Source organism: Pieris brassicae, chromosome 8, assembly GCF_905147105.1.
Source record: "Pieris brassicae chromosome 8, ilPieBrab1.1, whole genome shotgun sequence".
NCBI classification, from domain to species: domain Eukaryota; kingdom Metazoa; phylum Arthropoda; class Insecta; order Lepidoptera; family Pieridae; genus Pieris; species Pieris brassicae.
Window position 1 is genome coordinate 9,714,050 of NC_059672.1, and position 22,068 is coordinate 9,736,117.

Consider the following 22,068-nt stretch of genomic DNA (forward strand, 5'->3'; position numbering starts at 1 on the left):
TCTGGTCAAACTTAGATCTTTAATTATAGTCGTAATTTTATTTTATTGCAAATTATTTGTTATAATAATTAATTGACAGTCACAATCTGTTAACTCCAAAAGATTCTAACAGATGTCGATGCTTTTCGACTGGATAAGTAATGAATAGATGGCACTGCTATGGTAAACCGACAAACGTGTCATATAAGCTACAATGTGTTGTAGAGTAGGTGTGACCGGTAAGTTGGACTGAGTGAGTGTTGATACTTTTAGTTTATTTTATATTTTTCTTCGATACTAATTTATATTCTTCATTATACGGGTTTCCAGTACTACTATACGGTAAATCGTAACTGAGGGCACATCGAATGATTGAGTGTTTTCCACCCCTCGTAAAAAACGGAGAGGGAAGCAGAAGAAAATCACCTTGGATAGTTTCGATTTACAGTTGATTGGGTTTGGAATTTCATATAGTTCGGAAGGAAATTCCAACAGTTTTGAAGCATAAATAAAAGAAAACCACGAAACTGAAGAGCATAATAAATTGGATATGATTTATTTAGAGGAAACCTACATTCACGGTTCAAACAATAATAATGAAGAATTTTTCTCACAAATTAGTGCAGAGGTTTGGCGAAAATGTTGTGAACATGTAAAGAAAATTGAAAACAATATCATCAAGCAAGATATAATAATTAAAATGCTGGAAGAGCTATTTATAATAAACACCTCTTGATCTTCATCATCTGATGAAGAACAAGGTATGCAAGTGGAGTTCTTCGAATCGTTTTCTAGTTCTGAATAAGGTTTTAAGTTATTTATATGATATAAATGATATATAATAAATTAAGTAATTTAAGATTGATTTATTTTTCATAATATATTTTCCTATCTTAAGAACCCGATGTATAACAAAATTCTTCATACAAATAACTAATATACTTCATGTTCATTAATACTAAAGACATAAATAAAAAGTTAACAGTATCACGATCATTTAATCCAATTTCGCCAGTATTGCCAACAACAAATTTTTATTTCCCTATTTGCTATTAGATTCCGGTAGCTATATACTATCCACTAATCCATAACTTTATGTAAATGACGTTACGTATTACGACGGCCGGCGCTAATGGACAGTCCACCATACCAATTTTGAGGACAACATTTATTTTATCAAATTACCAATATTTATTTTATCAAATTAACATAAATTTAATTCAAAATATGAATAAAGATTTTTCGTTAGTCCATTACGTCCCAAAGCATAAAAATCTAACTATGCCCACCTACGTATCTATCAAGTAAGCCGACGTCAATAGGCGATGTTCATAAAGAGAAAGTATAGAAATGCTGTTCATTCTAGACTATAAAGCTATTAAAAAATCTGAATAGAAAGAAATTATTAAGTGTAAATAATTTATATTTTTACATGTTTTAAGAACGTTTCATAGTATGGAAGTGACCTGTAACAAGTCTACCTAGTTATGTTCAGAAATGAATCAATTATTAATGCGTACATATATTTTGTCGATATCTCTAGTTCTCTATTTTCTTGTCTTTGATTTAAAACTCAACATAACTTTATCAACCCCATTACTTTGTCTCTCTTTACGAATTAGAGTAATGTTACAAAGTGAACACACACTAAACACAGTAATCAATTTACAACCGTTTGCTATTATATATTATTATGTGTCATTTGGATTACTGACAATCACTTGACACTTCATATTTGATTGTTGAGACTTGAGATATTTATTGTGAAAAAAGCCTATTTTCTGTTTTACGATTTGTGACGTTTAAATTTTTATTCTGTTATAATTTCTTGTAAACCTTTTATTTAATAATAATAAAATTTATACGTAAGACAAAGGGGTATGGTCAACAGACTTTAGCCTGGCCGGAAGGCGAATAATAGTAATAAAAAAATATTTGTAATATACTATTATATTTTTATCGGCGGTTTTTTATTTTTCTTGATGCTGACTTTGTGTCATAATTACTTTTGCGTTTCGAATAGTAATAAAACCAGCAAAAATGATGGACAAGTATTTAGTCGAAGAAAGTATGCATTTGGTATTTTTATTCTATTACTGGTTGCTGTTTTATGGGTAATTTCTTCGGAATTAACTAAGGTAAACAATAGGTTTTGAAATTATGTTGTTAAATAATTTACTACATTTATATACTATGTATTTCTAAATGCTTTCCTCTTATTTTAGTACATATATATTGAGAAGAAATTGGAAAGACCTTTTCTTGTGACCTATGTGAGAAGTTCATTATTATTTATATACCTCTTAGTACTGTGTTTTACTCCACCTACAAAGGATCCATGCCAACCAGCTGAATACACAGTAAGTTAATAAAATTTTGGACTTGACTTTGTGAGTAGTTGTACAGTGTCCTGATTAACTGACCAGATGAGTAAATTTTTTCTGTCATTTTATAAATATAATAGGTTTTTTTTTAAAATTGTAGCAACTGACAGAAGCAGTAAATGAAACCGATGATGAGTTTAGTGATGCCACAAATAGTTTGGTATGTAAAGTTTTTATTATAACAAATAACTGAAAACATTGCTAACAGATTACTGTTATTTTATTCATTATAATTGAAATATATAACCTTAACAGTGCTTAAGGTACATTTTATTAAATAAAAAATGTAATTCCAATATGATTATTAAGTGCTAACAAACTTACATTATTGGTATATAAGACAGTTCTTTATAGATACTAGTCAATTTAAATAAAAGATTATATGAAGTGAAAAAAATTAGGAATATATAGTTTTTCATCTTATACCAGGGTGACTCAACATTTGTACCAGTCCGTGCAGGAGAAACAACAGATAGCGATGATGCAACTCCAAGAGCCGTCAGATTCAACAAAGTAGCTGAGGTATTTACAGGCCTTAGTAAAACCGAGGATGGTTCCATTTCTGGTGAAACATTAATTCCTATGGCTTAGTAACCATGGAAATCCTACCAATTATATTGAATTGATACTATATTAATTGATATTGAATTTCCTGTAATGCTTATAAAAGTAATAGTCATTATTATAAAAGCAGAATCTTTATTCTACAACAATTAGGGTTGCCACTTGTACTTTATAAAAAAGTATTTTACATTATTTCAGGTACTTTATACTTTATAAGAAAAATAAAGTACATGAACATACTTTACTTCGCATGATGCGATTTCTTTAGTCGTAAATATTTTAAAAATTATTTAAATTTATTAATTCGTTAAATAGAATTTGTCGATTGGCGCTCAACCAATGTTGCCACTGGCCACAGTATACATATAAATAATTGTAGTTTACTTTGATACGATGTACTTTTTTTTCTTGTGTATTATACCAATCTATTATGATTGAAAAAAAAATGACTCGATTCCGTAAAATCATGATTATATCAATGACAGGTGCGAGTCATGTCAGCCGCGATGGCCGGTGAGGCTTTACTTGCCCGTCTTTCGTGGTCGGCTTCACTCCGCGCCTCAGAGTTTGCCCAAAGACGTGCTGCGGCAGCAGCCACTCGACGACATATACGTCTCGCACTTATATTTACGATACCTGTGAGTTATTATTATTAGCTTGACGGTAAATGTTATAAATAGCCTTAAGATATGAACGGAGCAGTGTTGGCCCTCTCGATCCTCGGCTGTACACCAATGAGCTTTCTGCTCTATGTGCGCATTTAATATTCGGCTTGCCTTGGACCCAAAAAGTCGACGGCGTGTGTCAGGCGCCGGAGGCTAATCGCCGTTTTGCCTATTAGATTGACACTCATGAAACAGATACATAAATCTGAGGTCCTGATATCAAATGAGTGTATAGCCATTTTTTTAAAGATAATTTATTCGTCAAAGGCCTCTAAATTTTTCCAATCATGTGGCGTTCTTTAGCGTTTCAAATTCACATTGGATCCGCTACCTTATTTATATCGTCCTCTCATCTTTTTATCTGCCTGGTTGTCGTTTCCCACTTCATGGGTACCACTCCGTTACAATTCTGTTCCATGTTTGCTTCTTTTCACTCATAATATGTCCTCTCCACTTTAGTTTTCGGTGTGTCGTGTATGCGTCTTTTTTATTTTATATATTATATATATTATTATAACTATAACATTGCCATTTCTTTTCAGTGGTTCATATCCAATTATCTATATCGGCTTAGCTTGCTCCATACGTCGACTTGTTCCGCGACAATTTACACGTCAACGACAAGTGCATTTGCGCTATCACTCGGCGCTTTATTCGCTCAAGCACCAACCGACAGATTCAGCTTCTCGAAATTCTTCTCAGTTTTACTCACTGCAGGTGGAATGGTGAGTGCTGGATGGCAATAATTTTAAACTTTAATTTGAAGTATTCAATAAACTAGGTTGATTTAATATACAAAAATATGTATTTATTGCAAGGTGGTGTTGATTTTATCGGAAAGCCATAAGAATAATTGGACGGCGGTATTATCGGCTTTTGGCTCTGCAATTTGTTACGCAGTGCATTTGCTATTGTTTCGACGGGAGTTGAGGAAAGGGGATGGAATTAATTCTTTCTTACTTGTTGGTAAGTAAAAAAAAAACTAGTTTTTTTTTTAAATTGTGAGTGTTAGGTAAATTATATTACAAATATTTAAGTGCCATATCGAAAACTTTATTTTGTCAAAACTTTGTAAACGATCGATGCTTCAACGCAGGTCTGTCATCCCTGAGGTTGTATGCTTTCGCTCGAACGGCGAAACAAAACATCGTGAGGAAACCGCTTTGTCTAAGACTCACAAAGTCAACGACGTGTGTCGGGCACAGGAAACTGATCACCTACTTGCCTATTAGGGTGACAAATGATCATGAAACAGATACAGAAATATGTGGCCCAGACCTAAGAAGTTGTAGCGCCACGGATTTATTATTTTATTTTGAGCCCATATTGAAAAATTATTCAAGCTGTCAAATGTCATAGAGATTTTGTTTTCTCTATGAAGTTTGACATTTTGGACTGAGCTCACGTATATTTTATCCGTCAGATATATTTATCACAAGTAACTACAGAGCGTATTGAACATTATCAAAGATTATATTCTGATATTGTGAAAAAGGTCTGACCTATTCAGATGTTATTAATAGACAACAATCTTTATGATCAGTTATTTCATGGTTACCTTTGATTATTTACTTTTAAAGCCAAGTAGTAAATAAAATCCATTTCTTCTTCTTTTCTGACGTTCATAAGTGTACTTGTACCTATATGAATAAAGTTATTTTGAGTTTGAGTTTGAAGCCAGCCCAAGAGGAACATTGCAAACAGAAATAAACTCTTTTGATATTTAAAATATGGTTGACATATTTTCTTTGATGCTGAAAGTTAGTCCCTGATCTGCTGATCTACTGACCTGATGACTTTCTTCGTCCCAAAATATATCTTAGTATCCGTCATTTTAGGTATAGTCGGCTGTGTTTGTGGTTGTCTTATTTGGACATTTGGCGGTGTACTGGCACTAACGGGAGTGGAGAAGGCGGAACTGCCCTCTCCTCGTCTCTGGAGCTGGTTGTTGCTGGATGCTGCTCTAAGTCCTTTGCTTATGGAGTCATTGTGGCTTTGGTAAGTGATATTTGAGTATTTGAGGCAAAACTGTCTCTCCAGTTCTGTAATAAAAAATAGGTTAAATATTGATGTGTATAAATTATGGCTTTGAACAGCGTTTTAGAGTAAATAATTTATCGAAAAATTTGATTAAATTTAAAATTTTAAACTGCGTGTCTTACAGACTGGCTCCCATACGTCAAAAATGGATTTTGACATATGGTAGTAACAGTTCGCGATGAGCCTCATTTCTCCTATCATCTCACTTAGTTCGTCAGTAAATGATATAGAGTATTCTCTACATGTTAAATTAGTAAAGTAATATTTTTGTTTTTTTTTTAATTTATAAATTCGTTTAAAAGTGTCAAGAACTAAGTTAGTCTCATAATCTGTGATATCAGTCCTTCAGATTAACAATCCTGATTGACACCCCGATTAAACATACAACAGACCTGAAAAACTGGGAGCTATAAAATATTAAAACCAGCTCCTAATACTGAAATTTATTAAAGGGGTAAATCATTAACATCATCGCGCACAGCAACAAGTGTGTTGAGCGCAACAGTGGTGATGTGTGCGTGCCTTGAGGCGTGGCGGGGTGAGGGGGGAGTGGTGCGATCGTGTGCGGCCGTGCTGGCCTCGTGCGGCTGGTTCTGTGCAGCACTGGATAGGAGCGGCCTGCCTGCGCCGGCGGCTAGACTGCTACTCAGACTACGGCCGACCGATCGACTCACGTGAGTATTTCCTCTCTTTATATCGATATCTTACCATCTCTAGACTGAAAGTCTATGTAAGGTTGGGCTAAAATTTAAACATAAAACGCTTATTGGTACGAAGCAAGTATTGCGTAGAAATACCTATGTAACACTAGAAATACCTATGTAACACTCTCTACACATCGTCGCATTCGATGGAACCACAGAAAAGCAGAGGGTCTATAAATGAAAGTCGCATTGCGCCAGGTCGGGTCTGTATGGCGGATGACTCATTATCTCGACACCTGCCATAGTCAAACAGTTCGTTTTGCGGAGTGCGCTGAAGCAATGTCGTGGTGAAGGAGAACCCTGCTTCGAGGGCGCTGCTGTTGATTTTTTTCCAAGACAAAAGGCAAACAGCGATTGATATACCAGTCTGCAGTAACTGTCCTTCCATCTTCTGGCACAACTGTCGCGAAATGAAAAACCTTTTCGACCAAATAATAAGGCCATCATTTTTTTTCCTTGACTTTCCTTTCTTTACCTTAGTTGGCCGATCCTCGAAAGGACACAGAACACCCACTGAGCTGATTGCTTTTTGGGTTCGGGTTCGTAGCAATCTATCCAGCTTTCATCATCTGTGACGATGTCAAATACAGCATTTCAGTCACCGCCGTTGAACTTATCTAACATTTGGCGATACCAGTCCATGCGAAGGTGTTTCTGGTCGTCGGTTAAAGTATGGGGAATCCATCTGGTACAAAGCTTCCCAACGCCTAAATGTGTGTGTAATATTTTTTGAACTTGACTCCTACCAATGCCTAGGCTTTCCTGTATCTGCTGACAGGCCACTCTCTTATCTTCCTCTATCATGCGTCGCACAACACTGATGTTATCTTTAGTAGTCGCTATTAAAGGACGTCCCTCACGCGGATCATCACTGAGATTGCTACGTCCACGCTTAAACTCGTTGACAATTGTAAATAGTGGCACGAGATAGGGCTTCATTAAGAAATACTAATCGCAGCATATCACAGCTTTGTTATTGAGTAAGCCCACAACGAAAGTCATAATAAATCATTGACCGAATATTTTCTCGCGTTAGGTTCATTTTCACGTGTAACAAGCGTTAGATTTGCCGCCAATTCACAAAACCAAATGACAAATGAATGCATTCGCTTACCAAAGAGTTCTAAAATTGAAATTCAAAAAAAGTTTTCATTAGCAATGTTTCTAACTGGCCAGTTCTAAACGTTTTCAGTGCTACCCACGTATTTCATAACTTTAAACCTTGTAGGTACACATTTTGATTTTATATGTATTCAGAGGCAAACGGGCAGAAGGCTGATGTTAAGTGAAAATGCCGACCATGAACACATACATTGCCAGAAGGCTCGCAACTGCGTTGCCGGTATTAATTTTAAAATATAAAAAGAGATAAAACCGCGAATACTTGGCAGACCCACGTGACTTCTTCTATACAAAGAGTACTCCTTTTTCTACACCTTTGGAATTAGTATGCTGTAATATTCATTGTGAGAAGATTTCATTTATTGGCGTAATAAAGTGAAGAAGTTGCAGTAGCCTTCTTAAGTTTTCTGGTTCACACGTGTACATATTATATCCTTTCTATAACATAGTTTCATTAGCATCTGAGCAAAAATAATATATTACAGGTCGATACGCAACATTTCCGATTTGGATGAGCAGACCGAGGCGCTAATATCAGATGATCCGACGTAACACGATAATTTTAATGTCTAGAATAAATTTTTTGACTCGCAGCACCGAGTTTGCTGAAGCCACCCTTTGCGATTGTTTCACTTAAAATAATTATTGTATACCAATTTTGTGTTACACTCAGCGCCTTTGCTTATTTACAGGTTCTAAAAAAATAAGACTAAAAATTGTCTAAGTATGTTGTTTTATTTCGTAAATGGGAAAACAGAGTTTACTTAATATTGTAGTTAATTTAAGTGAAACGGAACGCAATTACTAGTCTATGTTGTAGCATTTATTGACGTTTAAGTAATAATTCTTCGTAACATTCCATAAAAAAAACTGTTTTTGTAAATACCTTATTTATACTAAATTAACTTCAAAACTTGAAAGTAGAAAAATCATGACAACAGGGAAATATAAATCTCGTCTTTAAGTCTATCTCAGGTGGATTTAAACGAATTGTAATTTGTATGAGTGTTTATTTTGGCTTTTTTGTGATGTTTGATTTTTAATACATAAATATAGCCCATAGACCAAAGTATTAATGTGAAATTTCAAAAAGTCACAGTGTATACATTTTGTGATCTTTCGAATTTATAGATACAATATAATGTTTCCTAGACTTGTGAATATGTGTAATTAATAGGTAAGTGTTGTGTTGTTTCACTAAAGCAACTCTAGAGCGCTCACGGTCTTGGCGACGAGTTATAAAATTCTGAACTTAACTCGATGGACTAAATACTAAGCTTACAAATTACATATTGATCATGTGTATCTCAAATTCCCAACCAGTTTTGTGCCATGCCCCACCTTAGCCTTACTAAAATTCATATGCAACACCCCCCCCCCCCCCCTATCAACATAAATAACTTTTAATTTTATATTTTTAAAACTGGATTTGAATATATTTTCGTCACATAACGTTGAAGTTTAGCCAATGTTGTAATTGTTAGTAAATCTCGTAAGTGACTTTGAGTGCAATTGTATTTACGAAATATGCCTTTCCTCGAGCCTTTTTTTAATTTATAAGACATTCAAAGGTTATTGGGGCTAATTTTGATGTATTGAACTAGTTTTATACCTAAGTTTACGCAGCTACATTTGTGAAAAAATTGATTTTGTAAAATAAATAAAATAATAATTTATTTAAATTTATATCTGGCTCGAAGAACCAACATATCTTTTTTATTATTATGGCCCATGGGCGAGTTTTTTTTAACTTAAATTATGATACAGGCCCAGCAAAATTGTAGTAGTAATTCATTAAATTATTTATTTTTCTAGTTAAGATTTTTTGTAGACAATATTTTACTTAATTTAGCCTAGATCGTAACCATCAAAATTAGCACAGCTCAAGGCCGCCTCGGGACTTCATAGTGTTTAAGTTTGTACTTTATTACTCTACATATGTATTTTTATTGGTTGGCGGGAGAAATAATTTTGTTTAAAAAATCATATAAAATAACTATTTTAATATAATATAAGATCAGTATTGTGGTATGTATATAAGATTTCTGTAAATAAACTGTATTTTATTACTATTTTGCAGTGCAGATGATGGAATGTTTAAATAACTAGTAATGTCTATGAAACAATTCCTAAAGGGAGAAGGCCGAACAATTTTAACACGTCTAAGTATAGCTTTGATAACATTTATGAGAATGAAGGCCTTGGATGACATTAAATTGTATGAAAAAATCTGTGAATGGTCTCTGAGAGGCCCAAAGTCACCAAATTGTTGGCCTCCATCATCTGAGGGAACGACTTTCGTTTTGAGATTATTGGTATATTTATATATCAACTTGTTTACAGTATCTGTTGCACAATGTTTAGATGCAATTGTTTAAGTTAAACTGAATGTACCTAATAAATAAACAGCTTTGATTCTTTGGTTTTATTATTTACTATATAATTTATTTCAGATTATTATTATATACTATATAATTTTACTGTTACTGTACTTAAACGACTGGACCGATTTGAATGAATTTTTTGTATGTGTTTGAGTCGCGCCCCGGATGATTTAGATTCATAAATAACGTCAGCCTGATGGCGGTGCAGTCGGTATCTAGGTTATTTATCTATACTGCAACTAAACAGCTGGTATATGAATATAAATCTTCTGTGCATGTGTACGTAATAAAACTTCTAAATGGATAATAATTTTCATGAAATTTTTTGAGTGTGACGAGAATCATTTAGATTATTAGATATTTTTTGTATGTAAAACGTGTGTACAGGAAAGCAACTGTATCAACTTTATTATCGCGTGACTGAAATATGAATATTACTTTTATCGGTGTTGTATCCATGAGCCATGAGGCCATCCGTGAACTCTTCACATATTTTAAATTTATCTTAATTTAATATTACTTTTATCGGTGTAGTATCCATGAGCCATGAGGTATGATCCGTGCACATTTCATATATTTTTTAAAAGATTTTTGATGGCGCCTATGAATGAGCCAATAGAAACATATCGTCTGGATAATTAGTATTATTGACAAATGTCTTATCTTCTGAACAACCCACACCACTATTCTTAGGAAGTATAATTAGGTCATTGACTTAGAGATTAAAGAGTCGAGGGGCTGATAACCCTGTCTTATTGCCCAAAACTCTGACAATTTCCTCTGGAACACCAGTTCTTGTCTTAATTTATGCATGAGAAGTTATAAGTCAAATGTTTTAGACAAATCCAGAAAGCATGCAAAAACAGATGTACTTCTATTAGTATAATTCTAACCATCTACTTGAGACAGAAAATTGCATTAAGAAAACATTTTTTAAACGGATTAAAGCTAAAAAAAATCATTTTCCGTAGATAAGCCGTACCCGTTTTAGGTAAGCAAACTGGACATCATCTTTCAAGCAGCATATCTTGTATCTTTGGTATTACAGATGCTAATGTAATAGGTCTATAATAATCAAGTTCCGTTAAAAGAACATAGATAACAAGGCAAGTCCGCGTGTAACATATGTTCGATGCCAAGACCATCATGCCCCGTTGATTTAGGTACATCTAATGGTCCCTCATAGAACTGCCGCAACTTCTGTTCGACAGACTCCAAGAGGACCTGAACGAAGATAGAAGACCAGATTTCGGCAGCAGACACCGTTGCAGAAGATGTGAGCAGTGGCTTCTTAAAATGCTCTTTAACAGTCTTACTAATATAAACCACTATACATGCATTATAACAAGGTGTTATCTAGTGAATAGAGCTTGTACTGGGCATAAACACCTCTTTGACCAATAATCGATTTGTATGTGTTGAATAACCGCCGCGTTTGTTTGATTGATTTCGTGTTTTCTTGTGTTGTCGAAACCTCAAATTGTGTGTGTGAAAGTTTTACAATTTTAAATACAAAATAGTAGTGTAAAACGCGAGTTAAGTACGGTGACGGGCGTTGTAGGTAAATATATGTAAAATAAAACTCTTTATTTGAAGCTGGGTGTCAGCGGGCTTTAATCTTTTAATGAGCTCATAACTAACATAAAATCAGGGTGTTGGGTTGCGACTCGTTAGGATAACAAAAAAACTAACTTGGATAATTAAGGGTTTTAAAATTTAAGGGACAGTTCTTGTGTAGTCGACCTATTGGACATTATCGGAAAAGGAAATGTTATATTACAATTTATGAGTGTGAGAAACACTAAAGGGATAATTTTACCTTCAAGTGCCAATTAACTAAATAATTAAAAGCAATGTTAATATAAGGAGATTAAATGCCATTTGCTACATGCTTTACAAATTACAACTGATAAGTTGACAGCTGTCAATTTATGATCCCGCTTCGCTTCACGCTTGTAAGCTGTAATCACTAATCTGCAATAGATTGTTTATCTAAAATTATTTAATTTCTAATTATCTTTGAATAATAACATTAATGATGGAGGTTATACAATTGGTCGGAAAATATTTAAATGTGCCCGTGGGTCCTTTGTGTTATAACACTGACAAGGTAAATTGAATAAATAGTTTTCGATCAGCTGTAAAACTAAATTCTAAACAAATTTTCTAAAAATCTAATCCAGATACTGACTACGGTATTAGACAAGAAAAGTGTGGAAGGTTTTGCGACAATTATATTACATTTGACATCTAAAAGTGGACATAATATGAGCCAAGAAGAGTTACTTATGAGCTATCAGTGGCTGGAACACATTGCTATGTATAGTAATCTAGCGTCTTCTAATCCTACTTTTGCTAAGAATTTTCTTCAGGTTGGTATCTAACTTCCACATACTTTTGGCCTACAGGACTTAAATAAAACTCATATGGAGCAAACATAAATTATATATGTTTTAAAGGTGAAAATAACCTTTAAAACATATATAATTTGGTTTTCAGCCTTTTACAATATGCATTTATGTTAAGATAATTGTTTTAAAATTAAAATAGAGCATTGTTTAGACAATTTATTATGTTTTTCCCTAACAAGTTGATTGTTGAGTAGCCTTCTGCGCCTTCCAGTATAGTGGTTGTTTTTCTAGGGTTTGAATCATTTTGTGTTAAGTAATTCATATTGTACATAATTACCTACTTTTTTCAAGTTCTAAGCTTGTCTTACAGGGTATAAACAGAGCTCTAGAAAAGATGTCCTATTTAACTGGAAATAATCTGACAACAACTGACATAGCTGTATTTTATGTTGTGCAGCCTCTTGTGGTAAGTACTATAAAATAGTAATTAAACTTTATTTTTGTATTAAATATAAAACTATTTAGATGAACTCTGCATATAATGTTGGATTTTATATAATTTATTTTACTGCATTTAAAATTAGGAGGCATCTGTTATTGATATTCAACATAAGATCTTTGGATAATATCTACATTATACTTTATATATATATAAGGTTATAACAGGACTAAAATTTTGTTACAAGTTCACAACACTGCTACATCACCATATTTCGTCACTAATCAAGTTTATGAAAAATTAATAATGTTATTTTTGTGACTAAATGAAATAATGGATAGCAAATAAAAATTATATTATTTCACATCACTGCTACTGCCATTCTCTTTCCACTTATACTAATTACCCATTTTCACTATATGAACACATGTTAACTTATGGTATATTTATGATATTTTTCTTTTAGGGAAACTTAACCATATTGGAGCAGGAATCATTGCTACACCTAAGTAGGTGGTGTAAACATGTACAAGCGCAACCGCGTGTGTGTTCTAATTGTGCCCCAATCTCATTAAATACTTTGAATCTACACATTCTCGCACCTGCAGTACATTAAGTACAATGTGTAATTTTTATTGGTATTTTATGGTAATGTATTTTAATTATACTAGATCTCGAAATGAAAGACTTAAGATGTGTTTTATTTTATGCTGCTGCAATAATATTTTCGGTATGTTTTTTCATATATTTGAGTTTCACACACTATGTAGGGTTTTTTTATGTAATACAACTCAGTCAAACAGCAGTGTATGTACTTTTTATGTAAGTACTATCAGTTAAAATTATTGGTCCTTTTTTGAGTGAAATACAAATTTTCTATTTCCCTAAATTAACTTAGTATTGTCGATTTGTGGGAACAATAGTGACAAGAATAGTGCTACTCTATACCCACTTATTACATTCTTAATATATATGTGGTGATTGACACATGCAAAAAAATATATTCACGATTTAAATTCGTTTAATTTAGCAAATTTTACAACTATGTGTACTGCAACAAGTATGGTCTAGGGATGACAGTTAACCTGTTATTACTTAAAAAAATTTAACTGGTATGTTTGAACTGCTAGTGCCAATTTTCTTAACTTTCAGCGAGTAACTTGTATCCCTCCTTGGTATAAAATACCTCTGCCAAAACAATTATTGCCTCATGAATTGAAGAATGCCAGCTTGAATGAACCACTAGTGTACCATCCTCAGCCATTTTCTTACCCTGGATATCCAGTTATATTATATTTATAAAAAAAATACAAAACTAATAATATAGTTTTGATATATTTGCTGTACTTTTGGTTCTAATATATTAAAGGCTCTTTAATCTGTTTCTCCTATTTATTTCAATATTATTTTATTGTCAAATCTTAATTAACCACACTGATTTCACACTGTTTTTTTATGGGTCAAGAAGTAAAGTAGATGTGTCACTTTGAACAAAGTGATAACCGCCGCCCATGGACACCTGTAACGCCGTTGATGCTTAATGGTACGCACTTTTCTTGAAGGCCCCAATATTACGTGGGTAAGCTTCAGAAACGATACTTAGCTCGAACTATGACAATGTCAATATTCAATACATTTTTCACGTACAGGAGTTAGACTTAGCGCTAAGTATATGTAGTTTCTGTATTTTACAACATGAGTGTCAAGACACTCGATCTGGCAATTTATCGGGCCAGAATCTTAAAAAGAAATCACTTCCCAACTTATTGGGTGCGGTATATTAATCTAATATACATTATAATTCAATAGCATGATCAGTATAATTTTAAGGAATGACACCGCCTAAACATAGGTTTTATGGTATCGGCGCTTGTTCCGTTTTGCGGTTCATTTGTCTTTCGATCAGAAAGTCTTAACTTCAAACATCGCTCCAGTTTATGTGCATACGAGCAGCCATTGTCTTCCGATTCTGTAAATTCATCAAAAAATTATTAAAGATTTAAATGGTTAAATCACCAAAATACCTTATATTGTTTTTGTCAGCAGTGCCCCGTCGCGACTATATTATTACTATGTTACAAATCAAAGCATATTATGTAATATATTTCTTTAGAATAGGGCGCACACGCTAGCCTTTGGTAAATGCTCTTTTCTCAGGAGCCTAAATGGAATTGGTTTTAAAATACTTAAAAAACTACTGCATTATCGAAATAAGAATTAATATTTTGTAATAAACGATAATTTGAATACCTATTTTGTCATTATACTGATTAATAATTGAATTTATCTCGAGTGACACATTATGCAACATCTTTGCATAATCAATCACTAATTAAACGAAGATTTACCAGACTCTAACTCTACAAAACAAGCGTGGACTTAATCCTTAATGAGGGTTTTGGTTTGTTGTGAATTGAGTGAAGATTGAATCTTGTTCCATAATTTCGGTTCTCGTGGAATTCCCCTTGAATCAATCTGGAAAACCCGTTAATAATCTAAATAACTATTATTTGGACTTAATGGATAAACCGCAATAGCCCTTACCACTTGTAAATTGGCAAACACGCATTGACTCAGGCACTGAAAAAAGGTAAATGCTTTACAATTGCTACCCACTTAACGCCAGGCGTTAATTAATAAATAAGGAATGAACTACTTGAGGTGATTTGCATCTTCTCAACCTAAATAACACTATTTACGATTCTACACTGGTGAAAATAATTAATTATGAACTGTGTAATAGAAGTGGTAGATCTATTATCACCTCAATTCACCTCATCACAAATTGCATTAATTGTTTATTTATAACTTTATAAATTTGTGTATTCTGATATAATAATACTGAAATGTAAGTAAAGTAAATTGCCATCGTCATAATAGATTAACTGTTGCATGGAAATTTATCATTTACAAAATAACAACCACGAATTTACGTACGAGCAAATACATAGATTGTAGGTAATGAAACTAAAATCCTATAAACCAAATGTACCTGATCCGTATCTTTGGTTAGAAAGTCCCGTTTATTTCTGTATATATCGTTGCTATTGTTATTATAATTCAAAGCCGGGCGGGGTATAGTTTTTATATACTTTTCACCAACATCACCAGCTCCAAAGCCCATATAATCATAGTCTGTGCCATTTAGTACGTGTATCCGATTTTCTTGGCTATTATTTCTACGTTCGTGATAATATTGATTGTGGTTTTCTTTGTTCCCATCAATACGCGAATAATTGTTACTTCTACGTTGACGACTCTTCGGCAGGTCCAAAGAACAAGACCGTAAAGCTTCTGATATTTCTTCCTCTAATAAATGAATATTGCCTTCGTGGCAAAGCACTGGTATTAGTAATATTAATGTGATAGCAAACATATTGGCAAATGAATCTGTGGGAAAAAATGATCAGATTTAATACTTTGAGCGCAGGAAACTGTTGTCGCTCTTGACAGTTGATTGGCGTATGTATGAAGGGAAATTTGCAGTACAAATTCATAATCATAACTATTTAATAGGACGATAATAGGTTTATAATGCTTAAGTACGTTTTTCAAAACATTGGCTTCGTAAAACACTGTGCTGTTAGTGTTAACTTTTACAAAATTAAAAAGAAAGTACCGAAATCTTTCTAACCTTTCTAAAAAAAGGAAGTCTTCTTTAACATTATAAACATAAAACACACAAATTGAATGTCGATGTGTAGTCTAGAATCATATATATTTTAAATATTTAAAGTTTAGTTTGAAGCGGCCCGATTTGAGCATTTTCAGGAATCTCGCTGTACATCGTGGTGTGTATGCTATTTAGGAAAGTCTAAATGTATCATTTTATACATGTATACTTCTTAGTAATGTAATGGCATCATAGATGCAGCCCGCTTAAGGCACTGCCATATTTTTCTTAAATCTATACTTTTTGATCGGATCAGTTTCGTAGAATGCACCATTCTTCAATATTCAACTATTTGTATGGTTGTCATGTACGCTTATAAAACAGCCGAATACGCCTCTTAAATTAAAACAACATTTATAACATATGTATTTAATAAGCGCATGCTTCCAAAGACTTAAAAGTACAAAATAAATACGAGAGACGAAGAATGAAGGAAATCTCACAAAATTCAATTAAAACTAACTTATTCTTATTTCCCATTTCCGTAGTGTCCCCATTTTCCATTACCCCAGCCAGACCACGACGCTTCTTGGCTTCCGAATAACTTTAATCCTGTTCCAAATCCACTTAGATTAAGAGGTCTTCCGTACACTCTGGTGCCAGATAAATTCGTATAACTGCTGGGGACTACTCCTGTACCTGCCAACAATACAAATAAATTTAGAAAAATAATTTTGATGATAAGAAAAGTGCTTACGTACTGAAGGGAGTGGAGTGGGAGGGACCTTCGGCAGCCGAAGAGCCTATCAGTTCCTATATAATGAAGAGGTGAATTTTGTAAATTCGTTTGTAGAATCTATGAAGCTACTGAACCTTAACCTGAAAAATAAATATATGAAAACAAACAAATAAAAAGGTTAAAAATTATTCAATACATTTAACGTAGATGCACTGCGATCTGTGATGGTGTAAAAGTAAGAGTAAGTACGTGAAGGTGTACATGTGGGGTATGCTATGAGGATACCCCATGATGCAGGTGATCATGAAGGCAAGACAAGTCAAGGTTTTAATATTGGTCCTTGTAGGTCCGGGTTGCGCGATACAAAAGTAAGTTTTTTGCATAGTTAGTGTTGATGTGAGGAACATAAAACAAACAAAACAAACCATTGAAATTTCATCTGATATTATTTACCGCTAACCTAGCAATTGATTCCGAATGACAATAATAATACTTTTATTAATAGAGCCCATACTCCGATCTCAACAATGAGTTACTATACCGCGCGTTCGTAACGTTGTCATTGATGACACATCAGCCCTTTGGATATTGAGAGAACTCCATGGAACTTGTATATAAAAGCCTTGGGTATGGTATCGCTGTCGCTATTGGAAGTTAGGGGCGCTGTTCTATTAGTATCTGTGTTATGTATGTATCTATATATATTATAGTATCTATATTAGTAGAAATTAAACATATATACTACCAGATTTTTGTTTGATATATCAATGTAACTTTAGTACTGAAAAGTGCGAGGAATATGTTTTCATAACATATTTATTTTATAAGGTAACACGTGCAAAGAAGAAACAAGTAATAGTAAACAAATCACATTTTAGTACCTCCAAAACCTCCATAAGTTCCACTCAAATGAAATTGTAACGGGAAATGGATTGAACGAATATGCGGCCAAAATGTTTCAGCCTCCACCATCGCTTCCTGGTTCCTCCTTCCATTTGCTGGCTCTGAAATCGTTTTGAAAAAGGATGTAAGCCGCGAATGCCGTGTTACGGATTAGTTGAACTTAATTTATGATTTTATTGTTTCAAAACCAATATATATGTCAATTATTTTTGACATGAAACTTCTTTAGGTACATTAGGGTAAAATTTTTACGGACATTTTGTCAAAGAATTGGGAGAGATTGAGAAAGGGAGAAAGTCGAGAAGAAATACGTGCTATTGGTTGATGTATTCGTTTAGTAGTTACATATTACGAAGAACTTTAGATGGCAATTCTGTCGCATACGGTCTTGTGCAGTAAACGCAGATTTTTTATTTATTTATATTATCATTAGCACGTATACAGTGTGAAAACAGTATATATATATACAAATACATGGAGTGATCATATATTGGTACATGATCATCTATTGGGGCTTTTACCTTAGTAATAATTAATTTATAAAGAAGTTTCACTTCTGACATGTGTATTTTGTACGCACGCACTTTTTTGTTCCTAAAATACGTCATGATCGGAATATTGTTGATACATCTTGTTCGATTTAAAACCTTTAGGTTGTTAATATGTTCTTTCATTTGAGGGGAGAGTATATCGTATGAGCATTTTTAAGTAAGTCAATGTTTATTAGTCATTCTGCTATTCGGGGAGGAGGCAAATACAACCAAGAAACAATGAAAATCGATCCAGGCGTTCTAGAGTAATAAGTCTTCGAACAAATCCGACTTTGTTGTATATACAGTGTAAACTCCATCTAACGTCGCTTGATTTAACGACGAATTTCCTAAAGCGTCGAAATCAATTGGCTTTGGTTTAGCTTGTCTTCCATACAATGATACACTCGACATAGCATTAGACCCATTTTCAATAAAGACAACAATTGAGTAATAAAGTACTTTTTAAGTTGCTAAAATTAGTAAAAACTGCGCAGCTGTGTACGTTCTTTTGTCGCTTTATTATGCTAGCCCGCAATAAACTCGACTGCATCATGTATACGAACTTTCTCAGAAGTTCTTTTGTTTACAAATTGGGATTGCTAGCACGAGTATATTGTTGTTGACCATGACTAATAAATAGGAGTCATGGATTATCTATACGTTATTATTCCCACTATAACGCCATAAAATGCACAGTTCCTTCAGTATCGTTACATAGAGATTTTAAGATTCATTCCCTGTATTAAGATTATTTTTGATTCACTTTGAAAACCAAAGATGAAACAGAGCCAGCTTTGCGTGATGAAATGATATATATATAGTTATAATACCTTTATCGACAATAGATTTGGTGTTTAGTGGTGCATTCCTCGGTTGAGTCCATATAATTTCCGGATTACTTTCACTAATAGAGACCAGTGGAGGGCTTGGTGAGAGATATAATGCTGGGTCTAATACTGCACAGTCGGATAGTTGGAAACTGAGTAACCACCACAGAAACTGAAATAATATTAACATATGTATTTATAATTCCTTCCATAGTGTTTAAATATTTTGGAATACAATCTCATTGCTCAGGGCTGTAGTAATTATTGATTTATTAAAGTTTATATGTTACAAGCTATCTATTCAAAAATACATAACAAATAATATAATATAATAACTGTTACAAAAAATAAATAAAGCGAAATCGTTTTGGGAATCGATCCAGCAGTTTTTGAGTTACAAATGTACAATCCTTCCTCTTTATAATACGACTATTATATGTCTATGTAGCAGCCAACTAGCTTAAGTAGCCGTTCAATTAACAGCCTAGCCTTTTAACTAAACGGCGCCGCTCAACTAACGGCATATACATGTCGCGCCCAACTACCTTAATTAGCCGTTCAATCAACATCCTAGCCGCTTGACCAAACAGCGCCGTTTTACAAGCGGTCTAAATGATATTTAGCCATTTGATCAAACTGGCAAGTAATGAAACTTTATCGATCTAAGTTATTTCATATTTAATTTCCGTTAAGATTATATACAGTTTAGAAGCGTTAATTTCTCTGGGAAACATTTAATACATATGTTTATGTGTATGTTAAACAATGACTAAGGAAAATAAAGATGACTATCAGGAAATAGCGCATCGCTTATGTGTCTATTATTGTTTTTAAGTCATAAATTAACGTTAGTCATAAACTTGAAAAATTAATCTCACGTTTCTGACCTAAATTACAGACAATTAATTGTCAAATAGAATTTAATTTACAAAAACAATACTGTCGAATACAATGGCTAATAAAAATTGGAAACCATGACAAACAATACTGGAATTGTATAAATAAATATACTTTAAACTATCTGTTTTTAACATATTCAATATCAAAAGATAAGGTTGACAGCGCGATGAACGTGACAATATAAATATATATAAAAATTTAAATTAAATTAAATTAAATTTATATTTAAATTTACCATAAATATTTTTCAATTTCAATTTACATTTGTTTCACCAAATTTAAACAATGTTTAAATTTGACCTAGCAACTAGAAATGTAAAAATTTAATTTTAAGACGCAGAATTTGAACTTACGCAAATTTATATTACGAGTATATCTATGAAACCAAAATGTTATTACGTGCTTTGAATATCAACATATCCAGAATACGTGTAATTCATGGGATTCCCATCACACTTGGTTTTATATACTGGTACTAGAGTTTAGAGTTTAGGAAAAATATATTATTCTACTAATGATGATGAAATGGATTGGATTGGCTGAAATATTGTTATTAATAATAATTTGATAACGTAAAATAATTTGATGATGTAGTGAGATAAATAAAATACGAATTAACTATAATGATATTACTCATAATGTAATTGTAACTTCTATTCTACCTTTTAAGAGAAATGTGCATGTCATTGTGTGGTAGAATATGCGAACTTTAGATCGAACCACCATAACATTTTTGTACGGTATTATTATTATTAGCACGCAAAGCCAGATCTAGTCCTACTATTAATAGTTATAACAAAACTTATAATAATAAGATCGTCAAACAAGTTAATCCACAAGGACAGTATGGTCATATAAATAAAGTATACACTTATGTTGTTGTCTTTTGGCGAAGGAGATACGCACAGCTATTAATATTTAATTAAAAATAATAGTTATCGGTTTTGTTGTCTATTCTACCTTACATACTCTATTCTTATGAATATGCTTTTCTGTGGATATTTTTGGAGTTCTTTTTTTAATTTGACTACAATAAAAGATAAATATCGTACTTACAAGCATTGCGACGTGCTTCTTCGATCACTTTATTTTATATTTTTTAATTGTATTATAAAACTCAAACTGAGATACTGTTGCTTCAGACTTCAATATCATACAAACTGAGTTAGCTGAGAATAAAATGTAACGCTTTCTCGGGATTAGAAATTTTATTACAGGTTCAAGGACGCATTGCGTGTGGAGAAAGTTTTAACTTTTATAAGTATGGAAGGATGACCTTCATGTATATCTTAGTAATGTAGTTGATGTTAATCAAGTTGAGTTTGGACCTTTAAAAACTGTATGAAGGAGTCTTTTTTAACTGGGAAAGTGTGGTGGTGGAGTATGATAATGATCCTTCAGGCCGATTCGCTCGAGGCAGCTAATCTATTGAGGCCATCTCCAGAGATATTATATAGTTCACGGGTGTGTTTCCCTAACACTTAACAATTGCCTATTAAGATAAATAATAGTATAGTCCCGGAGCCCATCAATTCCCCCCCCTAGAATATGAAGATGCAGTTTAAACAGAGATTACCCCACACGTTTCCGATGTGGAGAATCCCCCTCTGAGCGTCCATCATCGGAACAATCAGTATTCGGTGGTGGATGCACAGGCTGCCCTTCGTATTCTGGGGTGGGCAAAAACTGCGCAAAAAACTTTAACTTTAGGTTTCGATCTCGGGGCAAACGGAAGAATTTACCGAAGGCATCGCCTTCCACGCTCTCAGTGGACTTTACCAATGTTAGGGGGCTCAATTCTAATCTTAACGTGGTTCACTTTCACCTCGAAACTGCGAAGCCGGCCTTATTCTTCCTTACTGAGACTCAGATATCCTCCCCGGCTGATACTTCCTACCTCTCCTACCCGGGGTACAAATTG

At 33.4% G+C, this 22,068-nt stretch overlaps 3 protein-coding genes and 1 long non-coding RNA gene across 5 annotated transcripts; 2 read left to right on the plus strand and 2 right to left on the minus strand.

The window, feature by feature from the left end:
- The first annotated feature begins 1,785 nt into the window (after positions 1 to 1,785).
- LOC123713098 (solute carrier family 35 member F5) lies at positions 1,786 to 9,876 on the plus strand. Its single transcript, XM_045666598.1, has 10 exons — positions 1,786 to 2,117; positions 2,205 to 2,339; positions 2,464 to 2,523; positions 2,793 to 2,885; positions 3,413 to 3,565; positions 4,135 to 4,317; positions 4,411 to 4,558; positions 5,431 to 5,590; positions 6,085 to 6,306; positions 7,944 to 9,876. Exons 1-10 carry the CDS (start codon positions 1,962 to 1,964, stop codon positions 8,008 to 8,010), a joined length of 1,377 nt encoding a protein of 458 aa, XP_045522554.1. The 5' UTR covers positions 1,786 to 1,961; the 3' UTR covers positions 8,011 to 9,876.
- A 1,905-nt stretch (positions 9,877 to 11,781) lies between these two features.
- LOC123713099 (eukaryotic translation elongation factor 1 epsilon-1) lies at positions 11,782 to 14,016 on the plus strand. Of its 2 annotated transcripts, none has more exons than XM_045666600.1 (5): positions 11,782 to 11,952; positions 12,026 to 12,214; positions 12,564 to 12,659; positions 13,099 to 13,454; positions 13,785 to 14,016. In XM_045666600.1, exons 1-4 carry the CDS (start codon positions 11,878 to 11,880, stop codon positions 13,246 to 13,248), a joined length of 510 nt encoding a protein of 169 aa, XP_045522556.1. In that variant the 5' UTR covers positions 11,782 to 11,877; the 3' UTR covers positions 13,249 to 13,454; positions 13,785 to 14,016. The 2 variants fall into 2 exon arrangements, with proteins under 2 accessions (XP_045522556.1, XP_045522555.1); XM_045666599.1 differs by having other exon boundaries at positions 13,099 to 13,362.
- Positions 14,017 to 14,446: 430 nt separating this feature from the next.
- Positions 14,447 to 16,014, minus strand: LOC123713309 (odorant-binding protein 59a-like). The gene is given in 4 exon segments (XM_045666911.1): positions 14,447 to 14,601; positions 14,981 to 15,107; positions 15,177 to 15,212; positions 15,625 to 16,014. Coding segments are annotated over 4 exon segments (702 nt in total). The 5' UTR covers positions 16,009 to 16,014.
- A 907-nt stretch (positions 16,015 to 16,921) lies between these two features.
- Positions 16,922 to 19,515, minus strand: LOC123713527. The gene is made up of 3 exons (XR_006754202.1): positions 19,251 to 19,515; positions 17,866 to 17,988; positions 16,922 to 16,944 (listed from the first exon to the last, which is right to left on the minus strand). It is a non-coding gene; the product is annotated as an uncharacterized LOC123713527 (long non-coding RNA).
- Positions 19,516 to 22,068: the final 2,553 nt, after the last annotated feature.

Bases quoted from the DNA above. Each gene is read 5' to 3' on its own strand.
- LOC123713099 (XM_045666600.1), top strand. From the start codon at position 11,878: ATGATGGAGGTTATACAATTGGTCGGAAAATATTTAAATGTGCCCGTG. The intron at 11,953-12,025 runs GTAAATTGAATA...AATCTAATCCAG, and splicing joins TGTGTTATAACACTGACAAG to ATACTGACTACGGTATTAGA. The intron at 12,660-13,098 runs GTAAGTACTATA...TTTTTCTTTTAG, and splicing joins ATGTTGTGCAGCCTCTTGTG to GGAAACTTAACCATATTGGA.
- LOC123713098 (XM_045666598.1), top strand. From the start codon at position 1,962: ATGCTGACTTTGTGTCATAATTACTTTTGCGTTTCGAATAGTAATAAA. The intron at 3,566-4,134 runs GTGAGTTATTAT...ATTTCTTTTCAG, and splicing joins CACTTATATTTACGATACCT to TGGTTCATATCCAATTATCT. The intron at 6,307-7,943 runs GTGAGTATTTCC...AATATATTACAG, and splicing joins CGGCCGACCGATCGACTCAC to GTCGATACGCAACATTTCCG.